The sequence below is a fragment of the Erpetoichthys calabaricus genome, chromosome 7 (genome assembly GCF_900747795.2).
Source record: "Erpetoichthys calabaricus chromosome 7, fErpCal1.3, whole genome shotgun sequence".
In the NCBI taxonomy this organism is placed as follows: Eukaryota; Metazoa; Chordata; class Cladistia; order Polypteriformes; family Polypteridae; genus Erpetoichthys; species Erpetoichthys calabaricus.
In genome coordinates, this window is record NC_041400.2 from 26170772 (window position 1) to 26190438 (window position 19667).

The following is a 19667-nucleotide window of genomic DNA, read 5'->3' on the forward strand; positions in this document are numbered from 1 at the left end:
GGCATTGGCTGTATTCTGTTTCCTGCCTTCAGCACTAGATTATCACACAATTTGAAGTGGTTGTGTTATAGGTTATGTTTCCTGCTAAAGATTAGCGCTGAAGACCACTCATATTCATTTGTTTTTGTAAATCCTTTTTTTTTTTTTTTTTTTTTATAATACCACGGGCTGCACTTTTATAATCATATTAATGCATCATGGGTCTACATTTTTACATGCCATGCAAAAGTATACAATTTTAGTTTGCAAATGAGCATGGAGTCAATGAAAATCCATCTGAGAAACATTTTTTTTCTTTTCTGTAAAATGTGTAACCACTTGTTAATCTATTTTATTGTTTTATTTTTACTATTTTATAGACACCTGTGCTACATCAAGTTCAGGAAGTGTTACATTACATTCAACAACAAGGGTTGGTTCTTTAGAGTTGGCCAATGCTCTTGCTGCTTGTTGTCTGTCTGCTAGACTGACCAGTAAGCATCGTCAGTGGTCAGCCCAGCAGCTTGTTCAGGCCCTGGCTTCTTCAGAAAAAGAAAATCCCATCAAGCCTCAGACCTATGCTGATACTGTTGGAGACCTTCGCAAATGTCCTATTTTCAAGCTGGAGGCACATCATAATAGGGTAAGATATTGTTTCCCATAAAGTTGTCCTTGATTAACACTTTACAAAACTTTGGTCAGTCAAATTTTAATCGTACTTAATATCAATCTCATTATTCTAGACTTTAATGCACAGTGCCTATAAAAATGTATTCATATCTCCATTCCCACCCCCACACCCCTCGGAATTTTTCACATTTTATTATTACACAGCATTAAATTATAGTGGATTTATTTTGGCTTTTTTAAAGTTAATCAATAAAAAATGATGTTTATTGTTAAAGTGAAAACAGATCTTTGCAAAGTGATCTAAATTAAATACAAATATAAAACTCAAAATAATTGATCACGTAAGTATCCATTCCCTTCAAGTCAATTTAATATATTAAGTATATGGCAACAATTGCAGCCTTGAGTATTTTTGGACAGGTCTTTATCAGCTTTGCACAACTGGACACTGCAATTTTTCATTATTCTTCTCTGCAAAACTGCTTGGACTCTGTCTTGTTATGTGGGGATTGTGAGTTAACAGCCTTTTTCAAGTCCAGGACCAAATTCTGAGATTGACATTCAAACTCAGATTTGGCAACACCAGGACATTAAAACGGTATTTGCTGCATTCATTTTACCCTCTACCCTCACATGCCTTTCATGGTCCACTGGAAAGAAGCATTTCCACAATATGATGCTTCACTCCATCATTGTCTGGTATAATGTTCATAAAACACCTATTGCTGCACTAATTCTTTTACCCTAACTCATGAACAAGGCTTCAAAGTACTTGAACTCCTCTACTTGGAGCAGCTAACCTGCCTCTTAACTGCAGGGAGCATGCCACTGTTTCCCGAAAGAAGATCATGTAGGTGCTAACTCTCATCCTAACCTCATAACACTCTACTGTGATCCATTCCAGCACACACCAGGGACCATAGTCTGATGAGACCAAGAAAATAACATCACCTATACGCAGGAGAGATTCAAATCTTAGGTTCCTAAACTGGATACTACCCATACTCCAGCCTTAGTTGAAAACTTAGCACCACTTTCTAAATGAGTATGCAGAACATATGTGTAAAAGTCAATCACCTTTGCACAAGGTACTCTGGTACTAGGTAACAGCTTTGTGTTTAAATGTAATGTTTGTTATGGAAAATACACATACATGAGATTGTAAGGTGCCAGGTTGAAATTCCTGGTATCACACATGCCCTCAAATGGCAGTTTACCAATGAAGTCTTGGCATACAACTGAACACACAGAGTTGTACTTGACAAAGCATAAAATTTAGTTAAAAATTAAAATGTTGCTTGAAATCATTAGGTGCTTTCTTCATTTAGGTGACTAAATGTAGTTGGAACAATGCAAAAGGCTTGCTTGGAACAAGTTCAATGGATGGTACAATTCGTCTGTGGAGTATTACTAAGAATAGTCGAGAACTGTACTGCACACTTAGCACTACTATAGGGTGAGATATTACTTTTTTCACATGTCCTTTCTATTATATTTTAATTTTAAACTGTTTTTGTGGATATTCTTTTGCATATTACTAATACAATTTCTTTAATGACATCTCTCAGGTCATTAAAATTTGTTTTGTTCATTTAGAAAACTAATGATGTTCTTTAATTTAATTCACAGTGATAACAAAAGCACAGATGTAGAATCTGGAACTGAAATATCTTCATTTACCTGGAGTGCTAGTGGGTGTTTTCTTGCTGCTTTCCAAGAGAAGGTTGTCAACATCTGGGCTATAAATGGTAATATTTGTTTATTTATTATGTCAGTTAAGTATACATTTAGAGATTTATTTTTAGTTTATTTAATTTTAAAAGGTACGTAATTGAATATTTTATTAAATGGTATTAGTAATATAAGATTTGAGTTAAATTCTTCTGCTGCCCCTTGACCCTAGGAAAAACAGTTCCACAAAATATATGAGTAGATGGATCAAGGGATCTTTTACTTGTGGTTGTAGTTGTGAAGTCATCCAAATAAAGTATATATAAAGAATAAAAGTGAACAAAACAGTATAGCAAAAAGTGCAATGCAGACTTACAGGAGAAAAACAGATATGTAAAGTATTGAAGGAAACACTTTTTTCTCATAGTCTTAAGATGTGCATCTCATTCCATATAGAAAATTCAGATGAAGCTGGAAATTATCTGTTTCTGCCAATTGACTGTAGTCCTAGACTAGCATAAACTTTCTGCAAACCTAATGGGAAAGACTTAATACAAAATTTTCATTAAGTACAGTCTTGAAGTGCTTGACAAGTTTCAAGGTATAATGACAAAAATAATTAAGCCACACATCATTTACATACACAAAAACACACACATTAGATTGAACACTCAGTAAATCAGAAAATATTTTAGGCAGATTAACCTAAAATCATGACAGTGCAAGTCCATGTACTAAGTACACGATTAGAGCAATACACAATTTTAAAGCTACAATGACAGTCCAAGTCTATCTTTATATATAATCTTCATTTGGATCTTGATCTTTGTTTGTCCGCGAATTCACTGCCTTGTGTGGTGTTCCTTCTGTGTTTAGTAGAGGGCGGAAGTGATGGAGGAGGAGAGGAAGTGAGGGGGAGGATCGTTGGATGAGGTTGGAGTGTGGTGATTAAAGAGGATTGAACTAAAGGAGACTGTGCTGTTTGTACTGGCTGAATACACAACACCTTGGTTGTTACTTTTGTTTACAAACACTGTCAATAGCACTCTTTGTGTTTAGATCTGGCATCGACACCGTGCTTTGTGTTTAGATCTGGCGTCGACACCTGCTTCGTTGTCGAGACTGTGGTTTTTTGTGTTTCTATCGACCGTCGTTGGCAGCACTTCGTCCAAATCGAATGTTCACCCACTTCTTGGAGTCGGCAGTCAGAGTATATAAGTCGGGCACACTTCTGTGATTTTCCATCAGTTGGCGTTTGGAGTTCAAGAAAGAAGCATTGGTTCTTCCTTACTCTTTGGATTGCCACAAAGCAACCTGCGAGATTGGAGAAAGGTTGTGAAGAGATCGTGACTGGAAACGATAGCATCATGAAAACGAGACGGACTATGAACGGAGAGAAGCAGAAATGCTCCTCCACCACCACATAATTACTATTCGGACAGTGATTCCAAGTAGGCCGTTCCTATCGAATCAATGTCCAAGGGTTTTGTTTTCTAATTTTGTTTCCCTTATAAAAAATCATAATGCTGTGCGACGAAGGGCCCAGTTCACGACTGGCAGCCGCATTTAAACAGGGAGCCCTTCACAGACAACTTTAACACGCGCAATGTAGTTGGGCACACATGGCTAGTTATCTTTATAACTGAGATATGGACAACTAAAAGTCTACGAGCGCAAAGCAAAAACTACAGTCAACAATATTCCTGGAGAAATAAACTTTTGGCACCGTGGTTGGGGGACAGAGAAGTGGAGGTGAGGGGGTGGCTACTGTTGAATTTACACTTTGAAAATCATAGTCAAAGTCACACACAACTCACAGTTCTAGTGACCCACTGTAAAGCCAACTGTCATATTTTGCTTTTTTATTTTTAATACATTTGCAAAAGTTTGTTAAATCTTGTTTTCTTATGTCATTCTGGAGTACTGAGTGTTACTTAACATAGAGAAAGAAACTATTGAACTGACTGTATAATTTATTGTTGAGCATTGGCAGTATTTTGAAAGGCAAAGTGGGCAGCCTGTACTGGACCTATTTATACTGTATGTGTATAGTGAACTGTATTGTCATTTTGTGATATTCTGTTCTCAGGGTCACTCTTCCATGCTAAGGGCCAGCATTCCATGGTTACAGCTCTCTCTTGGGAAGACACTGTTACTCTTTACACCAGAGAGCAATCAGCTGAAAACCTGTTAGTCGGTAGACTGGATGGTTCCCTTTGCTGGATAGAAGTAACAGAGTCCTTAAACACAACCATTACTGAATTAGCCTACTGTCAAAGAAGTGATGGTATGTAATTTATTTTTCAGTTTCAGGAAGCAATGTTCACGTATATACATGTTTATAAAACTCCATGAAAATTTGTGTTGTAAAAAAACTCAACAAAATAAATATTTAAATTCAGTTGAAAATATAAAACTCAATAGTAAGGTTTACTGAAAAAGATTACATCAGATGTTAATTGCCCTGTCTTTTGTACATTAAATATCAAAACCTTTGTCAGGCAATGCTTAGAACAAGAAGTATTATGGAAGTTATGCACAACTGATCAGAAATAAAAGAAATCATGCAAGATGGGGTTAAGCATGCATCATTTACCTGAAGACAATTGAACATTGACTTATCAAGGGAAAGGTGTTTGTGTGAATTTTCTGTTCACAAGTAGAAACACACTGCAGTAGGAGACCGAAGGCACATCATCCATTGACAACATCCATTGTCAAAGTGGTTGACAGCAACTGGCAGTCACAGAGTGACAGTGCTTAATGGTAATTGTATGTTGACAGAGTGTAATGTTTCAGGTAGTGAACATAGAAGGGTATGGGGAACGGAAATAGGGAAGACCAATCATAGACTCCAAGCAATGGTGTTATGTGTTTTTCCAATATCTTGGCCTAAAATAAAAGTACTGAAAGCAGAATATTTAGACAAAATTTCTTTTTTTTAAATTGGCAATTCCTTAATGTAGCAGCGCAGTACAAGCTGTATTTCTTTTTTTTTATATTTTATTGAATTTATTAAAAGCATATAACATTCCATACAATCAAATCAAATTTAACAAAACTAAATTCAAATCAACCCCCACCCATGAGAAAGAGAGGAAGGCCAAAAGCCAGAGTAAAACTATTGATAGTAGTAAAGAGAGAAAGGAATCTTTTCCCCCAATATAAATGTCAGTCAGTCAGTCATTCTCTAACCCGCTATATCCTAACACAGGGTCATGGGGGTCTGCTGGAGCCAATCCCAGCCAACACAGGGCACAAGGCAGGAACAAATCCCTGAGCAGGGCGCCAGCCCACCGCAGGGCACACCCACACCCACACACTAGGGACAATTTAGGATCACCAATGCACCTAACCTGCATGTCTTTGGACTGTGGGAGGAAACTGGAGCACCCGGAGGAAACCCACGCAGACACAGGGAGAACATGCAAACTCCATGCAGGGAGGACCCCCGAAGCGAACCCAGGTCTCCTTACTGCGAGGCAGCAGCGCTACCACTGCGCCACCGTGCCACCCCCAAAGTAAATGCTTATTCTAAAGTATTATTGATTAGGTCCTGTATTTCTACTTCCTGTGGGTAGTGCTTAAAAAATGCTTCTATCAGTATACATACATGACTGCATTCAAAAATTAATTTTCTTCACCCACCTTTTGCAATAAATGATCTTGGGAAGCTAGAGCTTATTTAAGCAGCATTGTGCACAAAGCAGGAAACAAAACTGGATGAGTCCACAAGTCCTTTGCAGGACATACTCTCACTGAAACACATCCACAAGCCCAAGACCCGGGGTCATTTTAGAGTTGAGTTAAGTGTACAAGTATGTCTTTGGGACATGGGGGCAAATTCAACTTCCTAGAGATATCCAATACACACAGTAACTAGACAAGACAATGAGCCCCAGTCCTTCGAATTTTAAAAAATAGATGGTTGCTGCTGGCTTCATGTCTGACATGTCTTGGTACAATAGTGGAAAACGCTGTATGACCCAACATGGAGCCCAAACCCCACTTTAAAAAAAATATACAACACAATGAGAGTTTGTTTTCAATGCTTATCTTCACCGAATGATTTTACCAGGCCATACAGAGCATCAGGATAATAAATTGTGGTAGGGATGGGAAACAACTAAAAACAAAACATGCATTAACCCTTTTTATGAATCAGTACTTTTTAGTGCTAGAAAAATTTTGATAGCATTTAATCATTACATTGAAACCTTATGGGCTTTTACATCCTGTGTAGTCTGATGCATTTATTTTTTTTATCCCAGGGTAAAATAGATAAAACTGTGGAATTTTAGTTAATCAATGAGAAAAAAAATCAAAGCATTGCTTCCATGGGATAACAAATTGGACAGTTCATTATGTTTTTGAGTTGGCCGTCATCAGAATATTGAATTGCATTTGAAAAGGATTATTAAGTAAAATAATTTTAAAATATGTTTGTAAATGTTTTTGAATTAATAATATTGATAATTAAAGCTTGACATTTGTATTTGTATCAAATATTGTTGAATATGACCCTGATGTCAACAGCCTAGAATATAAAGAACTGTTTTTTAGTTGTGTTTATATTCAGTGTAAATAAATCATTCTTCCACTTCTGTTGTCCTTTACAGCTGTTTTGTGCATTGCCTGGCATAGTTTGGATAAACCATTTGCTGCTGGATACCCTGATGGAAGCATACTAATCTCTACAATTAAGTCTTATGAGACGGAGAGTCCAACTATCCTTCCTGCATTTTCTGTAAGATTCACTGGCAAAAATACACATCTGTTTGACTGAATCAAAAAAATGGTACTTTGCCGATGTTATGTGCATATGTTTGGTCAAAAAATATTTCTTCAAGTTGATAAAGAAGTGTGTGTATAAGTCTGGAAAAGATACATAAGAAGAAAAAAAGCTATAGTAATTCCTTCGCAGAAGATGAGTAAGGATCTGGAACAAGCTGCTTCAATATTTTTTAAGCATTTGCCTTATCATAATTTAAGCTATACTAATACATGTTTTTATGAAGTAAGCCTACTGTTTTTTTTAATTCCGTAATGTAGCTTTTGACCATTAACAAGAAGTTAAAACAATAAATGTGTCTGTCATTCAGTAAATATATTTGATTGTTTAAGAAAACTAATACATATGATATTAGAATGTCTACATTGAATAACATAATGATTTTATCTAATATAAATATGCTATTATCTAGGAAATTTAAATTCAGTTTACCTACAGTATCAACAATTTTCTGTTGTTTTTAGGAGAAAATTATGGGATTGAAATGGGATCCTACAGGACATTTGTTGCTATCAGTTTCTAAAACTGAAGTAGTAAAAATCTGGGGTCGGGTGGGCAGTACATGGCTTACTCTTCACTCCCTTTTTCATACAAGTCTGGTCAATACAGCTGTATGGTGCCCACTGCCAGGAATGGGATGTGACCCAAAACTCATGCTAGCTGTGTAAGTACAAATAGAATATATGCTTTGAAGCCAGAATAATCTTTTTTTTAATTAGACTTGATGAATTATCCAATTAGCATTCCTTAATGCATTACTCCATCTTGGGAAATAAAGTGTTAATAGGATTTATGTCATAATTATTTTAATTACAATTTCAATTCATAACTTATTCTTATTAAAACTCAAGTTTCACTGAATAACTCAGTGCATATACAATGATTATAAGTATAGTATGGGTAAAAGACATGCAGCACAAAATATATTTAAAGTCATGCAATATATTCAAAGAAATAAATGTGTACTGTGTAAAAGTGTTTTTAATCCATGTTCCATCTGTCCTAGATAAGCTGCATTGTAAAATGGATCACATTGCAGACAAATGTGAGAAAATAGGCCAATTACTTAAGATGACATACATGTTACAAGACACACTATTCAACATCATGGTTGCTGAGAACAGAAAGAAAAAGAAATATAGTTTGTATGTACATTCTGAGTAGTATGTAGTAAATTTGTGTACTAGTTTCACCCCATGGTGGCCTTCTGCCTGGTGAGAAGTTTGCATATCTTTCTGTGTTTCTTCTTCAGGGTAGTTCTGTTTTCTCTCCAGGGTGAGTTCTCCTCTTTAATGTATTCCGGCCAAGATAGGTTATAGATCATCATGTTCATGAACATGTTAAGCACGTTTTAAATTTGACTGTGGCTTGTTTCAGAAGGCAGTATTGCAGTGTGAATCTTGATTTTCTACATCCTTCCACTGTCTTTTTTCTGCAAAAATGGTGTTATCTTTTAAAAAATACATTATTACACACCTTTATCATTTTCCCACTTCACAGAGGTTGCCAAAGTGGTCTTTTGCGTGTGTGGACAGTGCCACAAGGTGGTACTGTGGTTTCACTGCCAAACCTTGTAAGCAACACTCAAAACCGACAGTTCAGAGAGGTAAAAATGTATTTACTATTTTAAATGTTTGTGCCTTGCTTTTAGACAATGAAGACTAGTGATCTAGGAGATGCTTTTTTTTTTTTTGCTTTTTGTTTTGGACAGTTTATAATGCTCACATGAAATATTTAATATTCTTGGGGAGAACTATAATGCACATGTTTGCTCAAAAGTCACTTAAATTCTATTTTAAGATCTAATCATTTATGATTTTAATTTTTCTTTATATTACTTAATTAGAAAAAAAGATTAAAATGAGCATTTTCTATTCTTTGTTGTGTGGCTTTCGTTCTTACTAACTGTGAACAGAGATGGTTTTGTAAACTGAAGGTTTCATTACAATAATTTGCTTTTTTATTTATATTTCTGTTTCACACTGCTTTACTGACCTTTTTTATTTAAACAGGGTCAACGATTGAGCGGCACTACTTGTTCATTTACCTTGAATGGTCACGTCACAGCAGTGAAGTCTGTATGCTTTAGTTCAAATGGAATGATCCTGCTCTCTGGAGGAATTGGTGGTCTCATTAATATTTGGTCTCTTCTGGTAAGAAGAGTAGTACAATTAAAATTAGCCTTTGAATCCTGTTTAATGTGTCTTTGAAAAGGACATTATTTTAATAAATTTGACTTTCATTATTTGCAAGTTGACATCACAGTTATTACTGTAGCAATGTGCACAATTCTGCTTTTTCAAGTATAGTACCCTTCCAAATATGGTTCCTACATTTTACCTGAGAGAGGATTTAGCTTTCTTTGCTGATAAAAATAGAGAAAGTGGGAAAAGAAAATGTCTGAACGAATGTATTACTTAAAGGTTCATAATGGTGTTGGAAAAGACATTTTTCTCTCTTTCTTTAGGATGGTTCACTTCTGCAGTCAGTGGTAACAGGCTTGGGTTCAGTAATAAGCACTGCCTGGATCCTCGATATTGGCATAGCTGCTTGTTGTGGAAGATCAAAGGTTAGTTTCTATACTTAATTAAATGCATGAAAAGGCCTTTAACAAATTTCATAATCCTTATTCACTCATATCAATTTGGTGATTTATTGAAGAAGACCAACATGAAATTTTTCCTAGTTTGTATATTAACATAATTTGTCGTTTTCTAAACCACAGGATGTTCTATTAATTCGATGCACCCCAGACTGGATCACTCAGAACCATATTCTGGCCTCTTGCCGTATGACTCTTCGTTCTCAAGGAATTGTGGGTTTGAACAAGGCCCCGTGTATAACTGTCTTTTTAGAGAGACTGCCCATGCTTCTTCAGGAACAGTACACCTATGAAAAGGTAGCTGGCAATGCAAAGTCTTAGTATTTTATTTAACATTAATTCATGCTTCAGGAAAGATGTGTATATATACCTATAAATATAACTATACATAATTTCAGATCAAAAAGTTCCCAAATTACAAATTACTGCTAGAAGCTCATTGCTTTTTGTCAACTATATAAATTCATTCTACAATATGGAAGAGAATAACCTGTCTGCTGTTAATGTAGTGAGCTATTATTGTTAGCTGTGCAAGGTCACACATTAAAGTTGTATATTCTTCAGTGAAAGCACAAATATTTTTATAACACATAAACATCAAATTTTTGTTTTAGTTTATCAACTGCCCTGAAATGTTAAAACTGTTATGGCATTTGGGCATGACATTGATTATGATTAACAAGTGATTTTAAATGAACTACACAGTTATTATGTTCACACTTTTACTTTTAATTCAAAATTTGCAATGTGTTCACAGCATTGTGTGATTCAATATTGTGGCTGAAGTTTTGAAGTTGCACAGTATGTGCCCATATATCATTCATATCTTCAAATAACTTTGAATCACTCTTACATTTTTCATTCAGGAGATATCTCATAATAAATAAAAGACTATAATTGGTACTGACGAGGCTATATGAAAGAGTTTTTTCATAGTTTTACTAAAGTAAGTCTCCAGGCTAAAACTCGGGAAAGTACTTTTAATTCAAATATTAATCAATATTTTCATATTTTAAGGACAAGAGGAAATCATTCACTCCATTAACTGTGTTATTTTAGCTAATAGCTGAGTTGTCTCAGTAATCTCATTGAGACATTTGCTTTTATAGTTTACTGGTCTATCTTGTTTTCTCTCTACAGCTTCCAGTACTGCTAATTCTCTTTGTATCTTGGTTGTAAAAATTACACACAGTACTTAGCTGAGGTGTCATTAGTGTATTACACAATGGATCAAAATGTTGCTTGCGTTGTATTTAACCATTGTTATGATATAACATGCTATTGGTATTTTTACATTGACTTTTCATATATGCTTTAAAATATTAGTATCAGCATCAGTATCACACATCAATTTATTAATGTGTAGATGTGGAAATTTAACTCTGACTAGACTGGTGTTTTCATCATAAGTTTTTCTTAGTTTAATTACTATTTAAAATGTTCAAACACACACTCCCACTTAGCAAGACTTGTTAAGTCCCCCTGTAATAAATGATACAAGCAATGGTTGTTAACATTATTTTACTAAAAATGTTTAAATGTGTCTTTCTTATCTTATTTATTTATAGTGTCATATAAATGCCGGGGATCAACTGGTTCATAGTGCCTTTCTCCAGAGTCTAGCCTCTCTGGCTGTGGGACTTGGTTTAGATGAGCTGCTATGCAGGAGACATGCTCCTCCTCATCATCTGAACCGTGATTTTGATTTGAACTCAGCTGAGTGGGGATGGCTTGCTACATTTTCAACCACGATAAAGAGTGCAGAAGCTTTGGCCAAAGGAACTGCTTTCCCTGAATCATTCCCTATTCTGGACATCAAGCAAGATACCGATACAGAGACTATGTTATCTCTGGTAAAAGTAAAGAAATACAAGTTGTTTCTATAATGCCCATTTATGTGTATCATGATAATATAGCTTCTTAAACTGCATTAGTGGAATTATAGTTTGTTAAAATCTTTTGTCATCTGTCAGTAGATGGTGTTTTGATTTGTGTGATGTAGGTACACGTTTTCTTTTAAGTATATGTTGCTGACTTCACCTACTTCTAAGCAGGATGTGTAGCAAGTAGGATGGCAAAACATAATGTAATATTTAAACATTACATGCCATCTTTTTGTTTTCAGTTGGAACTTTGTGAGTTCAAGAGATAATGGTATATGTAAAACATATGCTAATGTAGCTTGAAAACATTAATGTAAGAAATCACAATGTTGCAAAGCAGTGGAAAAGCATGTATTTCAAGAATGTAAGATGACAATAAGATGACATGATATATTTCGTAATTGAACTGCACCAGAGCAGTTTTGTTGTTTTAAAAAAGTAATCTTTTTCACTGTAGCTAGTTCTAACCACAGCTGAATACAATATAGTTTATTTAGAAATTCAAAGATTGACAGAATTTCATTATCTTAATTGTACTTATAAATAGAGAGTGCAACAGAAAAATATAAATGAATAGCAACATTACACTTACTGAGTAAATAATGTGTAATTAGTTTTTTTAGTGTCAAATTAAGTTACTTAAATATTTTTGTGAGCAGATGTAAGCTAATATAATATTATCATGGAATTCTCTAAAGGATAACAGTAAATGGAGCTCTGTAATGGATGAACAGCTGATGACCTGGGCTACAGTCAGACCTGAGGTATGTTTTCCTTGGCTTATGTAAAATTTTATCTACTTCCATGTCTTTCAGATGTCCATTTGTTATTTGTACATAATACTTTATTAATGAGTTATAATTTTATCCTATATTAAAGTACTCTCTCTAAAAACTAGTACTACTGAAAAACACTTAGCAAGGTAATTACTATAAGAACATTTTATCATTTCTGGACTTGTTCAAATTCACCATAAATGTGAGTTTTATTCAGGTTACCTGTGTTAATTTGCAGGTTTAAAGTCCTACTGTTTTCAGATAGACTTTGACTTTTTTGGTAAAACTATTTTTATTAGAATTAACTTTAACGTTCTAGTGCATCCTGTGCTCATGATAGACCAAAAACATGAAAAATTTCAAAAGCCTGAAATGATCATCATCACCAACATCAACAGAATGATTGTAGCAAAATGTCAAAAATTCTTAATGATGTTTCTTGGTACATATATATATTTTCGCTTTGAAATACTCTTTCATAGTCAACACCATATTAAGAGTGTGATGTGCATATTTTTCAAGAAAATGTAATTGTTATTTATCCACTGAATTGTGTAAATTGATAATAAATTCTTTAGGCATTTTTCTTAAAACAAACACTACCCTTCATAATGTTTGGGACAAAGACACATTTTTTCCTTCATTTACACCTCTTTTCCACAGTTTAAATCTGCAACTCATACAAGTCAGATGTGATTAAAATGGTCATTGCAGAGTTTCATTTAAGAGAATTTTATTTTTGTACATTTCAGTCTCACAATGTAGAAATTATAATACTTTTTATACACGCTCCCCATTTCAAGGCACCATATTGTTTGGGACATAGCAATAGTGGATATATTAAAGAAGTCATAGTTAGTACTTTGTTGCATATCCCTTGCATAAAATGATGCTTGAATTCTGTGATTCAAAGACATCAGCTGGTGCTGAGTATCTTATCTGGTAATACAGCCATCTTCAGCTCCTGCTTGTTTCAGAGACTTGTCACCTTAAGTTTTCTATTCAGCGTATGGAAGGCCTGCTCAATTGAGTTTAAATTGAGTGATTTTTTTCATTTTTTGGCTTGAAAAATTCCTATTGCATAAGCAGCATGTTTATGATCATTACCTTCCTGTACGATGAAGCACCATTCAAGGAGTTTGGAGGCATTTACTGGAATTTGAGCAGATACAATGTTTCTATATACCTCAGAATTAATTGTGCAACTGCCGTCAGCAGTTACATCATCAATTAAGGTAAATGTGCCGGTACCTGTGGCAGCCATACAAGCTCAAGCCATAACACCCCTACCACCATGTTTAACATTAGAGGTGGTCTGTTTTCGATCTTGGGTAGTTCCTTTTCATCTCCATACTTTGCTCTTGCCATCACTTTGATACAGGTCCATCTTTGTGTCATCTGTCCACAACACCTTTTACCAGAATTCTTTAGACTCTTAAGTACTTTTTCACAAAGAATCTGGCCATCCTGTTTTTGTGGCTAATTAGTGCTTTGCACATTGCAGTGTGGCCTCTCTATTTCTGTTCATAAAGTTCTTTGGATAATAGTCTCTGACACATCCACAACTGCCTCCAGAAGACTGTTTCTGAGCAGTCAAAGAGGTGTTTGGGGCTTTTTTTTTTTTACCACAGTGAAGATTCTTCTGTCATCAGCCATGGAGGTCTACTAGCCTGTTGGAAACTACTGAGCTCACCAGTGCATTCGTTCTTCCCCGAAGTATATGCAAATACCCTTAAATGAAGTGTGCAATGTATATTTTAATCATGTTTGAATTGTTTCATTTCTAATTTTAAACTTAAGAACAGAGGGTTAAAATCAAGGAATATGAATATGACTTTGCCCCAAGCATTATGAAGGGCACTGTATGTAATTTGTGTTTTTCCTTGCTAGATGATCAAATAAGTCATACTAGGATAGCAAAATATTTGTAGGAAATGTGTTCATGATGGCTTTCTTGAAATATGGCTGACATGGGATCAGTATAAAGTCTGCTAACCATCAGCCAGACATTCTGAACTAACACTTGTAATGCTGTGGTGTCAAAGAGTTATGATGTGTTGCATATTGGTTGAACATAAAGGTAAGAATTTAACTTCTTCTGTTAGGTTACAGTACTACTACTATAAATTGGGAAGAAATGTGCCTATTATATTTTGTTCTTATAATAATGTAGGATTGGCAGTTGGGTGGAAAAACAGATGTTTACCTCTGGGGTGCAGGACGTCACGGACAGCTTGCTGATGCTGGAACAAATTTGGTGGTGCCAGCTCTTGCTCCATGTCTGTCACAGGCACAGCAGGTACAATAATTAGACATGAGTTTATCTAAATTAAAATCTGGTGTACAAGTAGTAGTTGTGAGCGTAGGTAGAATCCATAGACTTGTGGCTAAGAAGACTAAAGAACAAATTATGCATTTGGATTCCATGTCGGCTTGTTGTATAACCCTGAGCAAGTCATTACTGCTCCTCATCTGAACTCAAATTACATGAATATTGTGTATGAACTGAGAACCAATTCAATTATAATATTAAATTCAGATCTCCTCCTTTTAGCTGAAAATCTGCAGTCAGTTTTCCATGGTCTCTAATAATTTTTGTTTTTATAGAAATAAAATATACAACATGCATTAGAAAACTATACATGCTTTCTTGTAATTTGCTTTTGTATAGTTTCTGTGCTTTTGAAATTGAAATTGGATTCATTTATGCTTGCTTCAAGTTTGTTCTTATGTATTTAATCGGGTTTTTTTGAATATTTATTTGTTTGTTTGTATTTTATTTATTTGATTGTTTGTTTTAGCAAAAGGTTCACATGGAACAGTATGATACAGCAGTTAGATCTGCTCTCTCACATCTATAGGTCTTTGCTTTCATTCTAAACACCATCTTTGTGGTGTTTGAAAATTCTTCTACCTGCACATATACTCTCTCCTTATACTTTGCTTTCCTCCCTTGTTCTAAAGATGTGCACATTAGGTTTAAAATTGAGTTATGTGGGTGAATGCTCTTCACAGTCATCTGGCATTCCATTATCCCTGACTTGAGATAGATGTTTTCAGGACATGTTTAAACCCATTTTAACCCTGTTTTAGAAAAAGAACGCATGGAAAAGAAATGAATTATTATTTGAGTCTTTCTTGTTTATTACATTTTTTGAAGTAAAACTAACTACCAAATAGTTTATAGCATCTATTTAGTGTCGAATATGGATACTTTAGCCTCTGATGGTTTGATTTTTTTTAACAAATCAAAAGGTTGTCTGTGGACAAAACTGTACATTCCTAGTTCAGGCTAATGGAACAGTGCTTGCTGTTGGTGAAGGCAGTTATGGGAGACTTGGCCAAGGAAATTCTGATGACCTTTATACTCCAACTATTATCTCAGCATTGCAGGGTAAGTTCCAATGTAATGATAAGATCACCATTGTTTCATTCAAACAGGTGTATCTTATTATAATTTAGTTTATTTGAAACCAGAATTGCTTTTGCTTTTATCTGCTTTTGCTTTCATCCTTTCTGTTACTTACAAAACAACTGTCAGTGTACCCCTCTGTCTTTATGTAGTATATATGTTCACAAGTTAATCTGAGAAAATAAAAGCAATAAAAGCCATTTTTCTATTCATAGCATTTATACCTTGGGTGTAAAATATGTTTGTGACCCTTGGTTTTGCACATAGGTTTGATGCTGTGGTAACCTCTAATATGCTGGAAGCTTTATTATGTTTAGATTACCACTGTTGACAGTCACATAGCTCCTAGCATTTCTTAGTGCAGGTTTCATTAACATGTGGATGGTGCTTCTGTTTAATGATTGTGCTATCCTACCTCTTGGTATTAGTTCCTGACATGAAAATGTCACTGAGGGAACAACTGAAATTCTCTACTAGCCACATTTCATAAACTTTTAATATATGTTGTTTGTAGCCACTCTGTATAACTAGGCAAGCTGTGTAACATACAGGAGCGGTTACTTTGTAGCTTTGATGATATATGGCTGCATACATTTTTCCTGCATGCATTTGTCATTGCAATTTTTTTTTACGCACCCTTTTGTCATGTGTACTTTTGTGGTACCATCAGCTGTGTAGTTGTGTAGGATTTTTTTTTGGATAGTTTAAATTTTGAAAATTTACAATAATACACTTAAATGCTACTATTATGCTTTAAGACAAAAACATGCTGCCCTGTGATCTTGGGTGTTGTTTTTTATTTTTACAATTTACACTGCAACAAATGTATGACTGTCATTGTAAATTATACATTACAAATTACATATTTGAATAAGATGTGTGGCAGTCAGAAAATACCGAGGCATACTAAAGGGTAGCAAAGGCATGCTTAATTAATTAAGAGCAACAGTAAAAGTCTTCCAAATTATTAAATAATTTTTGAACAGTTCCTAAAACATAATTTGGCTTTTTCCTAATTTTAAGAAAAATAGAATGTAATTTTATTATGTTTTGCTTGTTGGGTTAGGATTTTTCCACTTTACTAAGTCAAGACTTTAGCCTAGAGATGTAGTGTAAGCTACTATAGTAGAATGCTGACCAAGCAAGTGTGTCCCATCAGGTATTAATCCAAGTAGCGGAGTTAGAGGGTTAGAATGTATTGCAATTCCAAGACTATCTGATAAATGAGCAAAAAAGATATATTCTAAGATGGCCTGGCATCAGGGGTGTAGCACAAAACTCTGGGCCCTATACATAAGCAGTGTCTGTGAGCCCCTTCCTCTTGAAAACAAACTTTTTATTCCAGGCTTCAAAGAAGTCCCCCCCCCCTTACCCAGTTGGCCCTGGGTGATCATTACCCTTTTTCCCCCCACTATAACGCCCATGCCTAGCATAGTGTTTTATGTACAAGATTAAAACATTTTTTGGTTTTATTAAATTCTGCTAGATAACCATCCAGACCTGCAATTTTCTTGCTTGGAGAGCCTAACACGTCTGAGTTGTAAATCTGGATTTTACCAGACAAAATATGTAGTTAGACACTAATTTTCCTGTCATTCCATTATGTAGAACCTATTATAGTATTCCTTAAATATTTAATTTATTTCTCAGTGTTCAGTGACTTTGTGATACTTCCTTCCTACATAGTTTCTGGGCTATCTTATTGGCCTTTTCTCCGTGTTCATAATATGATTGACGTGCCCTAAGTAGTTAAAACACTAAATTCTGCTTTTGACAAGTGTTTTTTTTTTGTTAAGCTTAGTGTGGACGAAAAAGGCACACTGAAAAGCAGACAGATAATAGTTTCTAAATTCTCCTGTTTATTAATTTGGAGTCACAGTAAGTAGAGATTCAAAAGAGTATAACTTATTGCCACAAAGCTCAATTGAACCCTGATCAAAAGCCAGGAGGGGTTTTTTATACTTCAGCATCTCATGATTAATAAGACAGAAAGAACATCCTTATCAAAACAGTAAAGTTAAACAATATGTCTGTTGAGCTAAGCATTATCTGTGTTTTGGAAGCTAAGCACAGGAGAGACGCCTTTGCATAAACTACATGTACAGTTCTGCAGCCTTGTGACCTTGTCCCTGAAACATTCACTCTGAGAAAGGGAAAAACAAGAAACAGCTTAGATTTTATTCATCTGGACACTATTTCTCCTGAACCCTGGAATAACATATTTTTGTTAGTTCATAAGCCAAAGCGTCTCTCACTGGCAAGTTACAAAATAGTTATTATAAAGATTCTAATTTACTAAACACACAAAATACATGGTGCTGAGGAGAACATTCTTCTACATTCCCCCCTTTTTGAACCAACAAAAATATGGGTGACATAGGAGTAACAAGGGAGAGAGTAGGAGAAGGGGAAGGAGTGGAAGGAAAGGAGGAAGAAATGGGAAGCATGCATTCTTCGTGTAACATATAAGCCTTGGCCACGGAGGCAGTGAAATACTGGGACACAATATATCTAATTAGGGGGACTATACAGCAGGCCACAAGCAACAGAATAATAAAAGCAACGGCCAGTGAAATAAAAACTGACCTGAGCCATCAGCCCCAGGGGCTAGAAATGCCAGAAGTGGTAGCTAATTTATTTGAAAGGGCAGTTAAACCTGGCAAAGCACGGTGATTGATCCATCGGGAGCCGTATTATTAGGGATGCAAGTGCAGCACACATCACCAAACATAGTACATACACCCCCCTTTTCAGCAAGGAGCATATCTAATGCTAATTGATTTTGCCAAGTCATAAGGGATGTTCTATCAAGCTGTTCATGTATCCCTTCAACAGCCTCTTTAGTAAAATTCAGGAAACGCTGTTGGTTGTAATATAAGTAATTAATCCAATCTACATTTTTATTTATTGTAATTTGGGGGAAAATAGACTCAAATCCAGCAGCAACTTGATCTCGCGTTTGAAATTTATCAGGGACTCCACAAGGGACACCAATGGAATCAAAGTAAACGCCAGGGCTGTGAAGAGAGAATGTGGAGGGGTCAGCAGAGCGGGGTCGACGACGTCGGCCAGAGCTGGACGACATGCGAGGAGAATTCAAAGGGAGGAGGCGGAAAGGCATATCAAGTTGGGTTAATGCGCATGTGCCAGTCCAAACAGGGGGAAGAATATCAAGTAATTTTAATGTACTGCACATCCACCAAATATCAGCACACGGAGTGGACTGCGTCAACAGGAAAAGTGATAATGTAGAATTAAATGAGGTGGAGTTAACCTGGAAAGTCTGGGAACAGAAGGAAGAAGGGATATGACCAACATCAGTACCTCGGAAGGGGGAACTATAATTACTAGAGAAGCAGGTATAATTGCCTTCATGAGACTGGAACATCGGGGGAGTCATATGAGAAGTGGGGGGGGGGGAAGAGGAGAGAAAGTGTAATGCAGTTAGAGTCTTTTGGTGTGGACGGAGAGGTAAAAAGGGCAAGGAGACAAGGAAGACCAACAGGGTTAGGGTTAGAAATATTAGAAAGAGGGAAAGGGACAGTAGCCAAATGTGGCCTGGCCGTAGCACAGGCGTAGCAATCAGATTGATTTACTTGCTTAGCCAAATATAATACCCACTGTAACCAATGGTTCTGATCGCCATAGCCAGTTTCAATTGAAAAAGTTGATGAGAGGGTGGAAATATTCATAATCTTAACAGAAGAAAAGTCTGAACCAGAAGTTGGGGAGACGGGTGTGTGTGCAGGAGAATGAGAGGTGTTAGTAACAGGATTGTCAATCTTAATTAGAAATCTCCCTAAAGGGTCTGTTCCAGATACATATGCCCCTAATATATAGGTTCCTGAGTCATGTAAAGAGGAGTTCTTCAAAATGATGATCAAGGGGTTACAATGGTTGTCAACACATTTATGAGAAGCAT

At 35.6% G+C, this 19667-nt stretch overlaps 1 protein-coding gene across 6 annotated transcripts in view; it reads left to right on the forward strand.

Annotated features, from left to right (window-relative positions):
• Positions 1-19667, forward strand: part of LOC114654402 (probable E3 ubiquitin-protein ligase HERC1) — a 195758-nt gene that overhangs the window by 145753 nt on the left and 30338 nt on the right. For 5 of the 6 annotated variants that reach the window (XM_051930060.1, XM_051930063.1, XM_051930064.1 and 2 more), the window contains 14 exons: positions 360-622; positions 1938-2065; positions 2239-2357; positions 4370-4567; positions 6900-7027; positions 7537-7736; positions 8573-8678; positions 9085-9225; positions 9540-9641; positions 9798-9971; positions 11243-11533; positions 12256-12321; positions 14507-14632; positions 15589-15727. In XM_051930060.1, coding sequence (XP_051786020.1) covers positions 360-622; positions 1938-2065; positions 2239-2357; positions 4370-4567; positions 6900-7027; positions 7537-7736; positions 8573-8678; positions 9085-9225; positions 9540-9641; positions 9798-9971; positions 11243-11533; positions 12256-12321; positions 14507-14632; positions 15589-15727 — 2181 coding nt within the window. The remainder of the gene's footprint in view (positions 1-359; positions 623-1937; positions 2066-2238; positions 2358-4369; positions 4568-6899; positions 7028-7536; positions 7737-8572; positions 8679-9084; positions 9226-9539; positions 9642-9797; positions 9972-11242; positions 11534-12255; positions 12322-14506; positions 14633-15588; positions 15728-19667) is intronic. The other variant, XM_051930061.1, reaches the window with a different exon arrangement.